This window comes from Pseudorca crassidens, chromosome 1 (genome assembly GCF_039906515.1).
Source record: "Pseudorca crassidens isolate mPseCra1 chromosome 1, mPseCra1.hap1, whole genome shotgun sequence".
In the NCBI taxonomy this organism is placed as follows: Eukaryota; Metazoa; Chordata; class Mammalia; order Artiodactyla; family Delphinidae; genus Pseudorca; species Pseudorca crassidens.
In genome coordinates this window covers 61,470,486-61,488,827 of record NC_090296.1, presented here as the reverse complement: position 1 = coordinate 61,488,827, position 18,342 = coordinate 61,470,486, and the positions used below count along the sequence as shown (strand labels likewise).

Here is an 18,342-nt window from a genome sequence, read left to right as displayed (position 1 = left end):
TAAATGTTTGATAGAATTTGCCTGTGAAGCCATCTGGTCCTGAACATTTGTTTGTTGGAAGATATTTAATCACAACTTCAATTTCAGTGCTGTAATGGGTCTCTTTATATTTTCTATTTCTTCCTGGTTCAGTCTTGGAAGGCTGTACTTTTCTAAGAATTTGTCCATTTCTTCCACATTGTCCATTTTATTGGCATATAGTCACTTATAGTAATCTCTCATGATCCTTTGTATTTCTGCAGTGTGATGTTCTCCTTTTGCATTTATCATTCTGTTGATCTGAGTCTTCTCCCTTTGTTTCTTTTTTTTAAAAAAATCTATTTATTTATTTATTTTTGGCTGCATTTGTTTTCATTGCTGCACGTGGGCTTCTCACTGTGGTGGCTTCTCTTGTGGCGGAGCATGGGCTCTAGGCGTGCAAGCTTCAGTAGTTGTGGCACATAGGCTTAGCTGCTCTGTGGCATGTGGGAACCTCCCGGACTAAGGATCGAACCCGTGTCCCCTGCATTGGCAGGCGGATTCTTAACCAATGCGCCACCAGGGAAGCCCCTCCCTTTGTTTCTTGATGAGTCCGGCTAATGGCTTATCAATTTTGTTTACCTTCTCAAGGTACCAGCTTTTAGATTTATTGATCTTTGCTATCATTTCCTTCATCTTTTTCATTTATTTCTGATCTGAACTTTATGATTTCTTTCCTTCAGCTAACTATGGTTTTTTTTTATTGCTGTTGTTCTTCTTTCTCTAATTGCTTTAGGTGTAAGAATAGTTGTTTATTTGAGATTTTTCTTGTTTCTTGAGGCAGGATTGTATTGCTATAAACTTCACTCTTAGAACTGCTTTTGCTGCATCCCATAGGTTTTGGGCCATCGCGTTTTCATTGTCATTTGTTTCTAGGTATTTTTTGATTTCCGCTTTGATTTCTTCAGTGATCTCTTGGTTATTTAGTAGTGTATTGTTTAGCCTCCATGTATTTGTATTTTTTACAGATTTTTTTTCCTGAAATTGATATCTAGTCTCATAGCGTTGTGGTCAGAAAAGATACTTGATACGTTTTTAGTTTTATTAAATTTACCAAGGCTTGATTTGTGACTCAAGATATGATCTGTCCTGGAGAATGTTCCATGAGAACTTGAGAAGAAAGTGTATTCTGTTCTTTTTGGATGGAATGTCCTATAAATATCAATTAAGTCCATCTTGTTTAATGTGTCATTTAAAGCTTGTGTTTCCTTATTCATTTTCATTTTGGTTGATCTGTCCATTGGTGAATGTGTGGTGTTAAAGTCCCCTACTATGATTGTGTTACTGTCGATTTTCCCTTTTATGGCTGTTAGCATTTGCCTTATGTATTGAGGTGCTCCTATGTTGGGTGCATAAAGATTTACAATTTTTATATCTTCTTCGATTGATCACTTGATCATTATGTAGTGTCCTTCTCTGTCTCTTGTAATAGTCTTTATTTCAAAGTCTATTTTGTCTGCTATGAGAATTGCTTCTCCAGCTTTCTTTTGATTTCCAGTTGCATGGAGTATGTTTTTCCATCCCCTCACTTTCGGTCTGTATGTGTCCCTATGTCTGAAGTTGGTCTCTTGTAGACAGCATACATAAAGGTCTTGTTTTTGTATCCATTCAGCCAGTCTATGTCTTTTAGTTGGAGCATTTAATCCATTTACATTTAAGTTAATTATCGATATGTATGTCCCTATTACCATTTTCTTAATTGTTTTGGGTTTGTTATTGTAGGTCTTTTCCTTCTCTTGCGCTTCCTGCCTAGAGAAGTTCCTTTAGCATTTGTTGTTAAGCTGGTTTGGTGGTGCTGAATTCTCTTAGCTTTTGCTTGTCTGTAAAGGTTTTAATTGCTCCATCAAATCTGAATGAGATCCTTGCTGGGTAGAGTAATCTTGGTTGTAGGTTTTTCCCCTTCACCACTTTAAATATGTCCCACCACTCCCTTCAGGCTTGCAGAGTGTCTGCAGAAAGATCAGCTGTTAATCTTATGGAGATTCCCTTGTATGGTATTTGTTGCTTTTCCCTTGCTGATTTTAATATTTTTTCTTTGTATTTAATTTTTGATAGTTTGATTAATATGTGTCTTGGCATGTTTCTCCTTGGATTTATCCTGTATGGGACTCTCTGCCCTTTCTGGACTTGATTGGCTATTTCCTTTCCCATATTAGGGAAGTGTTCAAGTATAATTTCTTCAAATATTTCCTCAGTCTCTTTCTTTTCCTCTTCTTCTTCTGGGACCCCTATAATTTGAATGTTGGTGCGTTTAATGTTGTCCCAGAAGTCTGTGAGACTGTCCTCAATTATTTTCATTCTTTTTTCTTTATTTTACTCTGTGGTAGTTATTTCCACTATTTTATCTTCCAGGTCAGTTATGCGTTCTTCTGCCTCAGTTATTCTGCTACTGATTCCTTCTAGAGAATTTTTAATTTCATTTATTGTGTTGTTCATCATTGTTTCTTTGCTCTTTAGTTCTTCTAGGTCCTTGTTAAACGTTTCTTGTATTTTCTCTATTCTATTTCCAAGATTTTGGATAATCTTTACTATCACTACTCTGAATTGTTTTTCAGGTAGACTGCGTATTTCCTCTTCATTTGTTTGGTTTGTTGGGTTTTTACCTTGCTCCTTCATCTGCTGTGTATTTCTCTGTCTTCTCATTTTGCTTGACTTACTGTGTTTGGGGTCTCCTTTTCACAGGCTGCATGTTAGTAATTCCCGTTGTTTTTGGTGTCTGCCCCCAGTGGGTAAGGTTGCTTCAGTGGGTTGTGTGGGTTTCCTCGTGGAGGGGACTGGTGCCTGTGTTTTGGTGGATGAGGCTGGATCTAGTCTTTCTGGTGTGCAGGACCGCCTCCTGTGGTCTCTTTTGGAGTGTCTGTGCCTCTAGTATGATTTTACACAGCCTCTCTGCAAATGGGTGGTTTGTCTTCCTGTCTTGCAAGTTGTTTGCTGTGGGTTCTCCAGCACTGTATCTTGCTGGTTGTTGAGTGGAGCTGCCTCTTAGTGTTGTGATGGAGATTTCTGGGAGAGCTCTTGCGGATCAATATTACATGGAGCCAGGAGGTCTCTGGTGGTCCAATGTTCTGAACTCAGCTCTCCCACCTCAGAAGCTCAGGCCTGACACCCGGCCAGAGCACCAAGACCCTGTCAGCCACACAGCTCAGAAGAAAAGGGAGAAGAAAATAAATAAATAAATAAAATAAAAAAATTTAAAAATATTAGAATTAAAAATTTTAAAGGTAATAAAAAAGAAGAGAGCAACCAAACCAATAAACAAATCCAACAATGATAAAAAGATCTAAAATTTAAACTAATGTAAACTTATAAATCAGAAACTAGTCAGTCACATATAGCAAACCTCAAGTCCACAGTTGCTCCCAAAGTCCACCACCTCAATGTTGGGAGGATTTGTTGTCTATTCAGTTATTTCACAGGTGCAGGTACATCAAGTTGATTGTGGAGATTTAATCCTCTGCTCCTGAGGCTGCACGGAGAAATTTTCCTTTCTCTTCTTTGTTTGCACAGCTCCTGGGGTTCAGCTTTGGATTTGGCCCTGCCCCTGCATGTAGGTTGCCCTCTGACGTCTTCTCTTCACCCAGACAGGAGGGGGTTAAAGGAGCGGCTGACTAGGAGGCTCTGTCTCACTCAGGCTGTGGGGAGGGAGGGGTACAGAATGCAGGGTGAGCCTGCAGCTACAGAGGCTGGCCTGACATTGCAACAGCCTGAGGCGTGGTGTGTGTTCTCCCAGGGAAATTGTCCCGGGACCCTGGCAGTGACGGGCTGCACAGGCTCCTGGGAGGAGAGGTGTGGATAGTGACCTGTGCTTACACACAGGCTTCCTGGTGGCTGCAGCAGCAGCCTTAGCGTTTCATGCCTGTCTCTGGTGTCTGCGCTGAAAGCTGCGGCTCACGCCTGTCTCTGAAGTTCATTTAGGGGATGCTCTGAATCCCCAATCCTCGCGCACCCTGAAACAATTGTCTCTTGCTTCTTAGGCATTTCCAGACTTTCTCCCAGATTCTCTCCCGGCTAGCTGTGGTGCATTAGCCCCCTTCAGGCTGTGTTCACGCAGCCAACCCCAGTCCTCTCCCTGGGATCTGCCCTCTGACGCCCGAGCCTCAACTTCCAGCCCTCACCCATCCCAGCAGGTGAGCAGACAAGCCTCTCAGGCTGGTGACTGCTGGTCGGCCCCGATCCTCTGTGCGGGAATCTCTCTGCTTTGCCTTCTGCACCCCTGTTGCTGTGCTCTCCTCCGCGGCTCCGAAGCTTCTCCCCTGCGCACACCCTGTCTCCGCCCGCGAAGGGGCTTCCTAGTGTGTGGAAACTTCTCCTCCTTCACAGCTCCCTCCCAGAGGTGTGGGTCCCATCCCTATTCTTTTGTCTCTGTTTTTTCTTATTTCTTTTGTCCTACGCAGGTACGTAGGGATTTTCTTGCCTTTTGGGAAGTCTGAGGTCTTCTGCCAGTAGGTGTTCTGTAGGAGTTGTTCCACATGTAGATGTATTTTTGATGTATTTGTGGGAAGGAAGGTCATCTCTATGTCTTACTTCTCTGCCATCTTGAAGGTCCTCCCTTGGCATTTATTTTCTTTTAGCACTTTGAACATATTGCAATGCAGTGTCATATAGATTCCTTTTTTTTTTTAAGTGAAAAAATCAGTGGTTAGTCAATGCCTTTGAAAGTAATGTGTCGTTTTCCTTTGGTTGCTTTTAAACTTTTCTCATTGTCTTTGTTTCTAAAATTTTTATTTATTTATTTATTTATTTATGGCTGTGTTGGGTCTTCATTGCAGTGCGAGGGCTTTTCTCTAGTTGTGGCAATCGGGGGCTACTCTTCGTTGATGTGCATGGGCTTCTCATTGCGGTGGCTTCTCTTGTTGTGAAGCACAGGCTCTAGGAGTGTGGGCTTCAGTAGTTGTGGCATGCGGGCTCAGTAGTTGTGACTCACAGGCTCCTGAACGCAGGCTCAGTAGTCGTGGCACACGGGCCTAGTTGCGCTGTGGCATGTGGGATCTTCCCTGACCAGGGCTCGAACCTGTGTTCCCTGCATTGGCAGGCAGATTCTTAACCACTGTGCCACCAGGGAAGCCCTTCTTGTCCTTGGATTTCAGCAGTTTTGGTATATTGTGCCTAAGAGTGGTTTTCTTTTTACTTATTGTGTTTATGATTCATAGACTATTCAGTGAGTCATGATCTTTCTGGCCGTGATTTTGAATGAGAAATCAGCTATTCATCTATTGATGAATATTCCAAGTATTCCAAGTACATGATGAGTTGCTTCTCTCATACTGCTTTCAAGATTCTTTCTTTGTCTGTGGCTTTCACCAGGTTGATTATAAGGTGCCTCTACATTTCTTCGAATTTATGGAATCATTGAGCTTCTTGGTTGTATAGACTCATTTCTTTCATCAAATTTGGGAAGCTTTCAACCATTACTTTTTCAAATGTCATTTCTGCTCCTTTACTATCTCCTTTCCTTTTGTGACTTGCAATGTATGCATATGTTGGTATGCTTGATGGTGTTCCAGAGGTCCCTTAGCCTTTTTTTGTTTTTTTTTTCACTCTGTTTTTCTTTCTGCTTCTCAGGCTGGATAATCTGAATTGACCTTACTTCAAGTTTCCTGAATTTTTCTTTCGCCTTCTCAAATCTGTTGTTGAAACCTAGTGAATTTTCATTCGTTTTTGTAGTTTTCAACTCCAGAATTTCTATTTGGTTCCTTTTTTTCAATAATTTCTCTACCTATCAATCTAGTTCTATCTATCAGTATCTTTATTGATACTCCCTATGTGTTGAGACATCATTCTTCTAGTTTTCTTTAGTTCTTTATGGTTTCTTTTAGCTATATGAACATATTTAAGATAGTTTTGTGGGTTGTTTTGTTTTGTTTTGTTTTTTGTTTTTGGCTGGGCCAAATGGCTTGCAGGATGTTAGTTCCCTGACCAGGGATCGAACCTGCGCCCTGGCAGTGAAAGCGCCGAGTCCTAACCACTGGACCGCCATGGGTTTCCCAAAGATAGTTTATTTAAAGTTTTTAAGTTGATTTTAAGACAGTTGATTTTAAGTCTTTGTCCAATGTCTGGGCTTCCTCAAGGATGGTTTCTATTTTTTTCTTTTTATCCTGTGAATGGGCCATATTTTCTTCTTCCTTTGCATTACTTGTAATTGTTTGTTGAAAAGTAGTCATTTTGAATATTATTATGTGGCACCTTTGGATATCATATTCACCTCCTCCTCTTTAAGTGTTTTTTGTTGCTGCTTCTTGTCGTTCGTGTAGTTTGTTTAGTGACTTTTCTGAACAGATTTTGTAAGTCTGTATTCCTTGTCATGTGTGGCCACTGAAGTCTGTGTTCTGTTATCTTGGAGGTTAGCTAGTGATTTGACTGAGATTCCAACGAAACCAACCAACGAAACAAACAAAAAAACTCTCTCAGTCTTTGCAGATTGACTCTCTTTTGGGGCACTCCCTGAATGCTTATCCAGACAACTTCAATGCCTTGGCTTTCATGTCCTACTTGCACAGAGCCTGAATTAACCAGAGGTGAAAGCTAAGGGTCTTCGTAGGTCTTTTCTGTGCATGCTTTCAGCCTTGGGTTTGCATGTGGCCTTTTAGATTCCCTAAAATATGCGGAAACTTTCTAAAGTCCTCATCCCCCGGTATCTCCTTCTCCACCTTCTTTCTTACAAGGGTTTTTGGTTTGACTATTGCCTGCCCCAGCTGTTATCCCTTGCCCCAAGTGGCAGCAGCTAATACGTTTGCCTTTAAATGACTTTGATAAATACCATCCAGGAAGTCACATCAGCCCTGGGAAAGCTCTAAGGCAGTCAAAACAAAGGGAAACATTTGAGCCAGTCTTTCAGTGATCCACCAGACAGGTCAAAACTACACAGCTACAGTTCTTTGAGAATAAGATTTGTATTGTTCCCTCTGGTACTAGTAACCTGCATCAGGAATGCAGGTTGTTTTCTTCAAGGCCACCATGTGTCTGGGAAGTTGGGGAGGGAAATAGGGTGAGTTAGAACACCACAGAGCTCTCTTACCAAAATTCTGCAGCTTTTCCTCCTTTATTAAGTATTACCCTGGTGATTCTAAGTTTTTAATTAGATTCTTAATTCTTTAATTGCTTCTGACAGTGTTTGCCCGCTTATTCATTGCTTTTGTGGAAAGGTGGAGTTTCGGAGTTCCCTGTTCTACCTCTTTTGCTCTACTCTAATTTCCCAACTCATTTTATCATTGCATCAACTTTAACTTAACAATAATGTTGGTGATAATAAGAATCTTCATCTTTTGAACTTAATGAAAATGCCTTTGACTTTTACCAAGAAACATCACAGTTGTAATTTTTGAGCCATTTATTCTTTAATTATTTCAAGGGAGTATCTCTTTATTCCTGTTTAAATTTTTTTCCTATGATCTATGTATAAGAATTTCATGGTAATAGGCTTTCTAATTTTGAAGGATAAATGCCTCTTGGCCGTCATATATTTTTAGATAGAATATTATTAAACAATACTGAATTTGCTTTGTCTTCACTTTCTTCAAGAGTTTTTCATCTATATTCATAGTAAGATTGTTCACTAATTTCATAGTCAGATTTTGATTTCAGGATTTGGCTACTTTCTCAAAATGAATTAAGTCTTTCATCTTTTTCTTTTCTTAGAAACATGTCTTTAGATTTGGATAATTTTTGTTCTTTGAAAGTTTGAAATAACTTACTTCTAGAATTATCTCAGCTTGCACCCATTTGAAGAGAGGGCAAACTTTTTTGAAGCTCTTTAAAAATTCATCCCTAGTTATTGTTCTATTCTGGTTGTCTACTTCTTGACTTAAAGGGGGATTACTTGCAGGAAGGCATCAGATTAGTTGGAGAAGAACAGAAGGTTAATTCAAGGTGTTATAATGTGGTGTTATCTTATGGGAGGCCTTATATGCCTTTTTAAAGAATTCAGCCTTATCCCATTGTCAATAGGGGGCTGTTGAAAGTTTTTGAGAAAAGTGATCTTTATTAGCTGATGATCAAATCTCATCACGCTAGAGATAAGAATGGAATAAAGTAGTAGCCCAGATGTGATGTGATGAGGGTCTTCAGTATTGAGGCAGTAGAAATGAAAGAAGGAATGGACGCAGAAGTCAGTGTGTTTGAGGAATTGACATGACTTAATGGAATCCTACAAAAAATATTAGTAATGCTTTATTCTGTAAGATTTTAAGTTCAGAATCATATATATACTTAGAAATAATTAGTAATAGTCTTTAGCAATCAGAAATTATTAAAAATAAATGTAAGATTCTTATATTCATTAGAAACTACATAAGACATTTCTTATATGTGGGGTAAAAAAATATTTTGTTCCACGATAAAATATCCTAAGTCTTAGGATGCTTAGTGCTTTTGAAAGACCTCTGTTACTTGCTGTACTCTTTTTTCCAAATTACCATTGTTTTCATACTATAACCTTCTTGAACATCTATTTTCCTCCCCCTGGATTTAACTTCTTCAGAGCAGGCAACCTACTAGCTTTCTTCCTGTTTTTCCTTAATTGTCTTTTTAATTTTAGCTGTAAAGACTGATTTGTTTTACATTATTAAGTGATCGAAGATGAGATTTTCAGAGTTGATATAGGTCAATGAAAATTTCGAAATTGAAGTCAGAAGTTAATGGAGATAGAATTCAACTCATAAAACTGATACAATAGCTTTTACCCTTGCAGATAGAGCTGCCTCCCATTTTTGGGGGTGTATCTTCAGTGTATCTTGGGTGCCTCATTTATTTTATTGACACACCTCTCTGATAAATGTAAGAAATATAATATAATTATTAAGCATATATATAATTAATATATAATGTTATCAACGAGCATAAAGTATTTTATTATATATTTATTTATACATATAATAATAAAGTATTTTATTATATATTTACATATTTATTTATAAATTGTCCATATCCTTTTTGCTATTAACATTATGACTAAACTTTCCTGGGAAGCAAAGAGAAATAATCACAAGTTGTTATTCAAATATAAAAGTAGTTGTATAAGTTTGCCCAAAAGAGAAAATTTATATTTTGCAGTACATGTTAAAATGAATTTTTTACTTTTTCTAGGACATACCGAGGGAGAGTATATTTTAAACAGCACTTTTATAAGCAAGCAACTCAAGATCTTTCTACTGCAATTCACTTAGATCCTAATAACTGGTTAGCATTGTATTACAGAGCCTGCTTATTTAGGAAGAGTAACCCTCTTAGAGCACTGCAGGATTACAGTGTTTCAGGTACTTCACCTTTAATGGCAAATACATGGGAATTTAATCTGAGGTTCAGCAGCTCACTTTCATGGAGTAGAATACTAATGTGGGATGACTAATGTAATACGTATATTGTTATACATTTATATATATATACTTATATATTTATATAGCATATATATTTATTTATACTTAAAGCTACAATAATTTAGCTAAAAGTGTTTCTAATATTCCCTTTTAGTGTGTATGAGTGTGTGTGTGTTTACGTGTGTACAACTGTGACAGAGAGAACATCATATCAAAGAAATCTCTTTCTATATATGAAGTTCTGAGGCTATTTATGGAAATCCAGGCCATTTCTTTTTTGTTTGTTTGTTTGTTTGTTTTTTGCGGTACACGGGCCTCTCACCGCTGTGGCCTCTCCCGTTGCGGAGCACAGGCTCCGGACGCGCAGGCCCAGCGGCCACGGCTCACAGGCCCAGCTGCTCCGCGGCACGTGGGATCCTCCCGGACCGGGGCACGAACCCGTGTCCCCTGCATCGGCAGGCGGACCCCCAACCACTGCGCCACCAGGGAAGCCCCAGGCCTATTTCTTAGTCGTCTTGATAAAATGGTAGTGATTTTTCCTAGTGGGCTGTGTCCTACTCCATAGACCCAGCCCATGGATTAGTCAAATTCAGAGTTTTGTAACCCTTAGACTAAAAATGGGCTTTGAGAATCCTCAGTAAGAGGATGCAGCAGCAAAAAGTGGCCATTTTCTCTTTACCCTGTACCAGTGCATTCTTGGTATATGAATATGTCCACAATTCTGGGCCTAGAATAAGTGCTCAGTAAACAGTGTCCAGCTGAATAAATTAGCCCATCCTGACTGGCAAATTCTAGCCAGAGTCCAACACTCCAAACATGGCTGTGTTCACCTGGGTGCAAAGTGCTAGAATCCCAACATCCTAGATGAGGCACAATCTAGAGATTAAGGAGACCACTAGACTCTTAGGAAGAGAATACATAGCTCCTCAGGGGAGGCAATCTAAGATGATTGTTTCTCCTTTTTTTTCCTTTGGCAGTGCTTTGCATCTTGCGGGATTTCAGTTCCCTGACCAGGGATTGAACCCGGGCCATAACAGTGAAAGTGCCGAATCCTAACCGCTAGACCACCAGGGAACTCCAAAAGATGATTGTTTCTTGATATCTCTAAATCCATTTGCCTTCTGAGGTCACCCTTCCCATGAATATTCACATAAAATAACTCAAAGCCCATCCTATGTGCTGAGAGGAGTCTAGTGCCCTCCCTTCTATTTCCAAGGATTCCTAGAAGAGAGAACTGAGGATTCCTGTTCAATTCTCTTGGAATCTTTGTACCTAATTTCTGCTGTCTGATTGAGTCTCCATTTTTGTTCACCCGTTCACTGCTCACGGCTACCATCTGTTACTAAATGTTTTAGGGTTCAGAGGATAAAGTTAGCACAGATAATTTAAATTTGAAGGTTAAACACCCTTATTTCTGTAAGTTTATCTTTTATTGGTCTCTGTCAGCCCTGTCCATCTGCCATCTGGCGAAACCCCTTTCTTCCTGGTCTTCCTAAGAGCTGCTTTCTCGTATTTCCCTCTTCTCCAAGTTTTGGGCTTTTCACCTGCTCTTTTCTAGGCTATCACAATAATACAGATCCTTGTTATTTAATTATTCAGAGCAGACCAGCTTTATTTTAGCCTCAGTCTTTTCCTATAGGATAGCCTAAGGAGTTTTATCTTTCACAATCAAAAAGGACCCTCAATATATTTTTCTAAGCTAATAATAATATCTTACATTCATTAGGCGTTTCACTACTTGCCAAGCACTATTCTGAATGCTATATATGGAGAGTCTCAATTACTCTTCAGAATAATGCTATGAGGTAGGTACTATTATCATCCCCATTTTACTGATGAGAAAACCGAAGCACAGAGAGGATAAGTAATTCTAATATTTTTGTTTCCTCAAGAAGAATGTTTCTCATATGGACACCAAGGGGGGGAGAGCGGCGGGGTGGTGGTGGTGATGGTGTGAAGAATTGGGCGATTGGGATTGACATGTATACACTGATGTGTATAAAACTGATGACTAATAAGAACCTGCTGTATAAAAAAATAAATTAAATTCAAAAATTAAAAAAAGATAAATTAAAAAAAAAGAAGAGGGCTTCCCTGGTGGCGCAGTGGTTGAGAGCCTGCCTGCCGATGCAGGGGACACGGGTTCGTGCCCCGGTTCGGGAAGATCCCACATGCCGCGGAGCGGCTGGGCCCGTGAGCCACAGCCGCTGAGCCTGCGCGTCCGGAGCCTGTGCTCCGCAACGGGAGAGGCCACAACAGTGAGAGGCCCGTGTACCGCAAAAAAAAAAAAAAAGAAGAATGTTTCTATTTTTCTAGAGCAACCAACTAACCAACTGCAGCTATTTTTCTCCTTGCTAGACAGTCATACTGTGAACTGAGCAGTCAAATGGCCTTCAAGTGATTGCTTAATCTGTATGATCACTGCTTACACTAGGAATACTTCCCCAAATCTAGTATTGTGCATATTTGTGCCCCAGGCTGTGTGTTCATTTTTTGCAGAACTTTCCCTTTTTAGCTTGAGAAGCTTGGGCGATGTGGATCAAATGTAAAAATCTCATCTACTTCACTGCATGTTTTTGAAAGTTGAGGGGGAATCAGCAAGTGAGGAGACACGAGATAACCTCTAGACTGCTAGACTGGTCACTGATGAGAGCCACATGCCTGGAGTCCTGAGAGGAGGTTATTTTTGCCCCATGCTTCTGTTCTTTGGGATACGCATAGTCAAGTTGCCTGCGTTAACTCCAAGGTCTGCTTGCAATTGGAGTAGCCTCTTTGAGCTGTCCCTCCTGGTTTATGTGTATAAGCCTGACCTCTTCTGTCTGCCCCAGTCTGGGTTTGTACCAGAACCTGTTCTTGGGCCAGTAATGATGCCTTCCTACCTTCCAAAGAATAACAAGCCATCAAGGGCAATGGCACCTTTCTGACTGCAATCCTCTGCAGGGGATCAGAGGTTAGATTCTAGGCCCATCTTTGCCATTGATTTGCATGGTCACTGTACCTGGCCCCTTTGGACCTTAATCTCTTCGTCTGTAAAGTGAGTGGACTATCATAGATTAATACCAGGATTTCTCCCAGCTCTAATGAGTTTGTGAACCATAACAGTCACATTGTTCCTTATAAACAAATACACTTTTTTATGTGAGTACTGTGTTTTACTCACCAAATAAGTACACTCATGACAGATATGTTTTATTTTATGTAATGTTAAAAAAAATAAGAATAAACAGTAGGAAGGGGCATAGGCTAAAATGTAACTCGGATATGTTTGTTCAGAACCTGAATATGATATATCCCTTTATTCTTAAGCTCTCATAAATGACGGCTGTGAGAATCTTAGCTGCTTCCTGCATCGTGGCACACTCTACACGGATCTAAAACTTTGGTTGCTGGCAGTTTGTGACTTTGAAGCTGTTATTTCTCTAGAAAGGTATGTTTTCCCTTTGATTCTTACTGATTTCACTTTTATATAAAATAGGTGGAAGAAAAAGCTTTCTCCCCTCATCATTAATAACCTTGTAAAAATGAGACAATTATGAAGCCGTCCTAGAATTAGAATACTACCTCTGAAAATAAGCTTACTTCTAAAATAAGAACTGCTCTCAATATCTGTTTGCCTCAGATGCTTCTGCAAACTTTAGAGATTGAATGGGTTTGAGAGGAGTTTAAATCCAAGGATAGCAAAATCAACCAGTAATTAAGAGCAGTTTGGGCATGCCCAGGTTAAAACTTTTTGAAGTTAAGTTCATGGAAAATTGTCATCAAGTTTTAAGATAATGGCAAAATACTTGCTTGCTATATTGTTGCTAGGCACGATATACGACTCAGTGGGAAGAAATCCTCTATTTAGGACTTCTGACTACATTTTGTTTAGTAAAGCAAAATAAAAAAAGCAAATACCATTAGAACACAGGTTCAGGAAGGAACAGACTGAAAGTTACATACACTAGTCAGAAAGCCAGGCTGTAAAAAGTAGAAGTTAATTAAATAATTCCTCTTCTTTCCAAAGAAGTATTCTTTACAATGGAAGGTGTCAGAAAGAGTAACAAATCATGCCCATTCTGTGCCAACTGGCAGACTGCTTACTTAGCTTATTTAAGGTAAACTTTGAACTTGACTTGGGAAAAGTCATGGAACATGGCTCCACAATGGCCACAGTGGTTTTCTTTGGGATATTTTTGAGTCAGGAAGAGAAAGAAATGAGTTTCAGTTGCAGAAAGCCAGAAAGTGGGCAGTCGGCAAAAGGGTCAGGGCTTCTGTGCAGCTGGGATACAGAATGTGTAGTTTCCTCATTTTGAAATAGAGGCATGGAACAAATAATTTCTAAGGTTATTTCTACATTGAAAATTGTTTGATTCTAAGAGAGAAAAACAACTTTTATTTGATACAGAAAAGCAACTGGGTTAATACCTCTGTGGAGAGGATTTTTAACCCTAAGCCTCGAGAATATTGCTCTTTCTCACTGTTCCTCACCCTTTCTCTTGGCGAATATAACATAGCTTGAGGCAAAAACTTTTGAGTTGAGGAAAACTAAGCTTGTTATCCAAGATAAGTCAAGAATAAGTCAGGGAAGAGTGAAGTATTGCTAAGAGTCTAGGAGACTTCAGGAAATCAGTTCCTAGGACAGGCTCTACAAATGTTTATTCCTAACTAAGGATTTCATAAAGGTGTTTATAATTTTTAATAGAAAGTATTTAACTGATTTATTTTGCTTTAGGAAAACTGTCCTGTCCAAGAGAAAGAACCCTGGTATAAATTGATGTATGTATTTCATTAGGTTCATTTATAATTGGAGAATATCTGGAATAATTAAAATGTCTAAGAATATTTTGCTTTCTCATTTTTTTTAGAACCATTATTTTGCCTTATATAAATATTGGCCTCATATATCTACTACACCTGGATAACTACATTGAAGCCACTCGGTATTTTTCTGAGGCTATTAGACTTGACCCTATGTATATTCAAAGCTATATTTGTCGAGCAGAAGCCTATCATAAGGTATTTAAGGTTTGAGAACTTTGATTTTTTAAAAATGTTTCATTTTTTTGAATATTCAATGTAATTTCAAATATATCAACGTATTCTTTTTCAGCTAATTACAGAGCCTAATGCATTTATAAACAATACATATTAGGTAGATATATTGATAGTTAACTATAATTACCCACTTAAAAATCCTCTCCTGATTAGGTGTGAATTTTTGTCTTTTTTTTTAAAAATAATGCCTGTTTTTTTTCTTATTACAAAAGCAATGTATATTTACCACATGTAATATATGTATGCAAATAAGAATACATTAAAAAACATCCATTATTTCATTCTCCAGAGATAACTACTGTTAACATTTTAGAGTCCATCAGTTTTGTGTGTGTGTGTATGAGGAGTGAGTGAATGGGTGAGTTCATAGAATGAGATCTGTGCATAGAATGGGGTCCAAATCATTCACACTTTCTTTTAAATTTTTTTTTAAATTTACAAGTTATTTAAATTTAAAAATAATATATCCTTAGTGTAAAATTCAAACAATATAGTAAATAATAAGAGCTCTCTCTGACTCCAACCAACTTGGACTTCCCAGAGATAAAGACTGTTAGCTGTTGTGTCTACCTTTCAAAACAGATATTCCCTCTACTGCTCCATCATTAACTGTCCTGTCCAAGACACTGATTTCTCACCAGGGTTATTGCAGTAGCCTTCTGGTCTTTTTGCTTCTGTTCTTTATTCCTTTTTGATGGGTTTTCAAAACAGCAGCATAGTGATCCTGTTAAAACATAAATCAGATTATTTCACTTCTTTGCCTGGAACCCTTCAGTAGCTTCCCTTTGTGCTCAGAATAAAAACCAAATCTTGCAAAAGCCAAAGGCCTACAAGAGCTCATGTGAACTGGCTCCTTGTTACCTTTCTGCCCTCATCTCCTACAAGTCCTCTCCTCACATTGGTTTCAGTCAGGATAGCCTGTTATGCTGTGGAAAACAACAACAACAAATAAAAGTTCAAAATCACCATCTTAAAGTAACAAAGGTTCATTTCTTGCTCACACTGCATGTCCATTGGGAGTTTGCTAGGGGCTCTGTTCTCATTGTCTTCATCTCAGGATGCAGTGTGACTAGGTCCTTACCTTCCTGATGATGGAAGCAGAAGACCCTGGGGCCATTTTGGTATTATCCCCAGGGCAGGTTTGCTTTTGATCCCTGTTGGGAAGGGGTGGGGAGTGTGTGTGGCCCTTTTGCTTCACTCCCTGTTGATGGAGCTGAGGCCTTATGGGGAAGTTGGAATTTCCTCCGAGCATATTTAGAAACCAAAGCACCAGCATGATATCAAGGTGTAAGGACATATATTCAAAGACTCATTGTTCTGAGGAGACAAAAACCTCTTCACAGTAATGGTTGAATAAATTATGTTGTATTCACACTATAGAGTATTATATAGTCAATAAAAAGAATAGTTAGAATTATGCCAGGTGATTTGGAGGGATTTCCAAGAGATATTCTAGAACAAGATTTAGAAGACTTTAAAGTGTATACAGTATGATCCCATGGAGATAAAACAATGACAAACCAAACCCTGTGTATGTATATAGAAGAATACATATGCCTACGGTGTGGGTTTAGGCTCCAGGGTAAATCCAATCTAATGCTACCTGGAGAAGTCCAACCCCAGGAAAACTTGCAAAGACCAGAGAGTGAGCTTCCATCATTCCCAGTCAGGGTTTCCTCAATGCATAGCTATGTATGATTGGAACCAGGTGGAGCAATGCAGGCATATGACAAGGTGGTTTATTAATTATACCAACCTGATCAGGGTTAGCTTGAGAAGCAGCAGGCCTGAAGTTCCACAGTAATTCTTAAATTTATTTAAAAACATCTCAGACTCCCTCCTTTTGAATTCCCTCTTTTGACTCCACCCACTATTTCCTCCAAACACTTTGCACCATTTTAACAGGTATTGTCTACTTCTATGCACAAATGTTTTGATCACCATGTCAGCATAGTAAGAGGAGTCGTTGGTTGTCCCAGGTTCATTTTGCTGGGATGTGTTTAGTTCCCCCTTTTGTAATTTCCCCAATGTTTGTAAAAATTTGTATAAATTCAGATTATGCTCTGTAACCAGTATTAAGGAAAGAATCGTTGTTTACTTTTCATTGTATATTGATTTTAAACAGATATCTTTTTCATCATTGTTGTATTTTGTTTTATTCATTCATTTTACTCATTAAGTGCAAGCTTGTTTTTCCTCTCTTAATTTTAAGTGGAATTGACTTTTACTTTTTATTTTACATTCCTTTGCAAGCTAGTTTATTAGCATGAGTAAAGTTTGGTGTAAAAGGTGTTATGGTTGAGGGAGAAAACTGAAAAGCTAAACAAAAAAGAAAAACAAACTAGAATATATGATATAATCATATTTATTTAAAACTATATATTTGTGGATCTGTGTAATCATTCTTCAAATTTAAAGATAATTAAAAAAAAAGACTTTTGCTTCATAAATTTTTTTTTAACTTCTCTGTATCCCACTTGCTTTGATGATTCTTAAGAAACACATGTATTAGGAGAGATTCCTGCAAAATTTCTGTATTGAAGGGTGGGAGGGAATAACTATCAGAAAGGAAGCAATCAGTATTATTATGAGCTAAGTTTCTATTTATCACTCAACAGTTGCACAAATTGAAAAAGGCAGTAAGAGAGTTATCTCGTGCTATCCACCTTCAGCCAGATGGAATCCAATTATATATAATAAGGTATGTGTATAGAAATAGAATTCTTCTTGGGATAACTTAAGATCTGAGCTAGCTGTTGGAATCTTTAGTTCTTTCTTGATCCTTCCAGCCTCCTTGTTTTACATTTAATCTCCCAGAAATGGCCATCTTCAAATCAGCAAGTCAGATATAGTTGTTTTTGTTAAACTTTAAGATAATTCATAATATAAGATAACAGACCTTTCCCTTTGTTCTGTCCTTGCATCAAAACACAACTGTCTGTGTTTAAGTTCTTTGAGGCCTCTCTAGATTACTGGTTAGATAGTTATCACAGATCTCATGAAAGTAAGGTAATATATTTTGATTGTGTACCCAGAGGTACCAAGTATAAACCTCAGATAATTCAGTAAAAAAAAAGATACATTGAATTGTATTTCAAATGCAGTAGAGCTTGCTATAAAAGGACCCATTGCAAATTATGAGTTATCACTACCAAAAATATATTATAATTACTAACATGGGAAATGGATTTACAGAAAATGGGAAAATGGACTGGAACAATGCTTTCTGATAAGGTCTTGCTTCATCTTTTAACTCTTGAACCACATTTTAACAATTTATGTAAATACTTCTCCATTTGTATGCCTCTTAAACTGTGTTTAGCTTTTAAAATTTCTCAGCAACAGAGTATAACTTTTCAAATGCTGATAATTACAAAAAGATCTGACTATTTTTCTTTCAGCTTCACATTTACTAAATTGTTTTCTTCTCACATCTCCATGCTAATTGGCCTATTTAGACTTACATAAAATATTTATAATTTCAAATGTATTATAATAAGTATGAATAAATGTATTATAATTTAAAATTTTAAGTAACTGAGTATAAAAAACTTTATTTTAGAAAAATTATTTTTAACTGCTTAGAATTAAAAAGCTGTTATTTCTTCCAGAGGACAATATCTTCTTAGGATGAAGTGCTATGGTCTTGCAAAGTTCACTATTTACCAAGTAGCAGAAATGACCAAAGGTAAATATAATCAATGTAAAATTATAATATTGTCTTAATTTAAAAAGAAATACTTCTTTAAATTTTTTATACTATTTTCAGTAGCTCTGTATAGGTAGCATGAAGGGTTCACTTGAAAGTCAAAGTTAGATTTTGAAACTAAAACTTCAGTTTCACATGTATGTAACCAATTTGTAAAATACTTCATAGCCTAGTGAATTTTGTGAGAGAGATTATTATAGGAAATACCAGGCTTATGCTGTTATTTTTTGTTTGTTCATTTGTAGTTGGAATGTCTTATTGTTTGTT

At 37.9% G+C, this 18,342-nt stretch overlaps 1 protein-coding gene across 1 annotated transcript in view; it reads left to right on the top strand.

Annotated features, from left to right (window-relative positions):
* TTC6 (tetratricopeptide repeat domain 6) overlaps positions 1 to 18,342 on the top strand; it is a 196,750-nt gene that overhangs the window by 143,460 nt on the left and 34,948 nt on the right. The window contains exons 15-19 of the mRNA XM_067737263.1: positions 9,100 to 9,269; positions 12,636 to 12,756; positions 14,177 to 14,327; positions 16,985 to 17,067; positions 17,978 to 18,054. Coding sequence (XP_067593364.1) covers positions 9,100 to 9,269; positions 12,636 to 12,756; positions 14,177 to 14,327; positions 16,985 to 17,067; positions 17,978 to 18,054 — 602 coding nt within the window. The remainder of the gene's footprint in view (positions 1 to 9,099; positions 9,270 to 12,635; positions 12,757 to 14,176; positions 14,328 to 16,984; positions 17,068 to 17,977; positions 18,055 to 18,342) is intronic.